Source organism: Temnothorax curvispinosus, unplaced genomic scaffold, assembly GCF_003070985.1.
Source record: "Temnothorax curvispinosus isolate PA1 unplaced genomic scaffold, ASM307098v1 QBEX01005590.1, whole genome shotgun sequence".
Taxonomy (NCBI): Eukaryota; Metazoa; Arthropoda; class Insecta; order Hymenoptera; family Formicidae; genus Temnothorax; species Temnothorax curvispinosus.
In genome coordinates this window covers 28-1,916 of record NW_020215370.1, presented here as the reverse complement: position 1 = coordinate 1,916, position 1,889 = coordinate 28, and the positions used below count along the sequence as shown (strand labels likewise).

Here is a 1,889-nt window from a genome sequence, read left to right as displayed (position 1 = left end):
ATACGGCACTTACTTCTGCAGTATTAGTTTCTTCAGAATAGAATTTCTCAATATTCTCGAATTTATTAATTGCCAATAATATGCTATCCTAAAAAAAAAATAAATAAATAACTTAAAATTAATGTTATTATATTCAACACAATTATTTCATTATTTTTTAAATAGATGGGAATATTTATTACGAATATAAAAATTGTACAATTCTAATAACAATATATTTTGTTAAATACTCACTGCTTCGATATCCGTTCTCCCGGCAATGCTGCTTACAAATTCCGTCCCTTTAGTTAAAATCAGATAAGGACAATATTCGAACCTCTTAGCGTGCTTTACCCACGGATCATCTTCTGGCTCCCAATCCCTTAATTCTCCACCACAGTAATAGCACAATGTTTGATCGCCACTTCCCGTGTAATAGAAACCAGCAGTTGCCAGTGTCTCTTTAGTTTGCGACACTACTTTAGGCCATCTGTCGAACGAGGCTAATCTCGCAGCATAACTGACATATTCGGGATGCTTCGGTCCTGAGGCCATCCCTCTCGCTATTCTCGTAGCAATACTGACATATTTCGGTCTTGAGGCCATCCCTCTCAATTTACAAATCACTCTTTCTTCAAAGTAAGCCTTATTGTTATATATTCCACATACATCCACTCCTTTAGGTACAAATTCCGGAATCGTGTTAAGATCTGTACCGATCGGCACGTTGCCGCACGGAATATTATTAATAAACCGACACTCCCCAGACCATTGTTGATGATAGGCCATCGGATTGTCATCCATCTGCCATATGCCATATATTTCTATTGGACATTCGAAACATTTCACCTTGTCGCTCTCTCCAGTATAATAAAACCCAGCCGCCGCGAGTTTCTCTGGCTTTATCCATAAACCGCTTGTCCATGGCCAATTTTTGAAACTTTCCAACCGGGTGGACTCAAATCGATAATCGGCATACGTTTCGTCGAAAAATAAGTGAGATTTTATTGGTGAACTGGGTGGCAAACGACATTGAGGAATCGCGTAGTGTTCGACGCATTCAGTCATTTTCTTAATGTTTGTAAGGATGCCCTTGTGAACCTGTAAAGAAGAAATAAATATCAATAGATACTTAAATTTAAATATAATAACAATTTGTCAAAAATTTTACTCAATGTATACTTAACAAACGATATAAACAATAAATACATTATCATTTCATTAATATGTCACTGTATATTACAAATTACATAAAGCTTTTAAAAATGAAGCAACAAAATTCAATTTGATGTGATTTTACAGTTATTTTATCTCCTTCCAAACCAATATTCTTATCCAAAACATTTTTTGCCATAACTCTTACTTTTAGAAATAATCGTAACACTATAAATGTCTCATTTTGAATACATTCACGATGATGAAAGTATAAAGCGTGTTATTTTTATATTTGTTTTTAATTTAATATTTAAATTAATATTTTAAACATGCAATTTCTGTACTGGTCTAATAAAGTTATTTACGTTTAAAAAAATTACGAAAGCATTATATACAGAGGATAGATAAAATAACGTGAACACTTTGTAGTGTATTTTCCAGTTCGTATATGTTCACCATTATTTTGTTCATCCCCTGTAACCAACAGCGTCTCTAGGCTTCTATGTTCCCCCCTTATCTCAGGAAAAGACAGATCGTTGACGCGTAGCATACATACATATACACACGGAATCTTTTATCAGACTTTTTTTTAATTTTTATCAGTCTTTATAATAATGGTGATAAGTAAAAAATTTTATAGCCGAATCCGCGGATTATTTATCACATGGATAAAGACACTATAAGATTTACATTTGTATAGTACGTTCAACAGGCTTTATGACATGATTATTACGCCGCATATTTTCATATTTTTC

At 33.5% G+C, this 1,889-nt stretch overlaps 1 protein-coding gene across 1 annotated transcript; it reads right to left on the bottom strand.

Annotated features, from left to right (window-relative positions):
• Nucleotides 1-6: 6 nt before the first annotated feature.
• On the bottom strand, nucleotides 7-1,074 carry LOC112454960 (death-associated inhibitor of apoptosis 1-like; the record flags this gene model as incomplete). The annotated part of the gene is made up of 2 exons (XM_025016614.1): nucleotides 235-1,074; nucleotides 7-88 (listed from the first exon to the last, which is right to left on the bottom strand). Coding segments are annotated over exons 1-2 (895 nt in total), but the record flags the coding sequence as incomplete, so codon positions are not given.
• Between the last annotated feature and the right edge of the window lie 815 nt (nucleotides 1,075-1,889).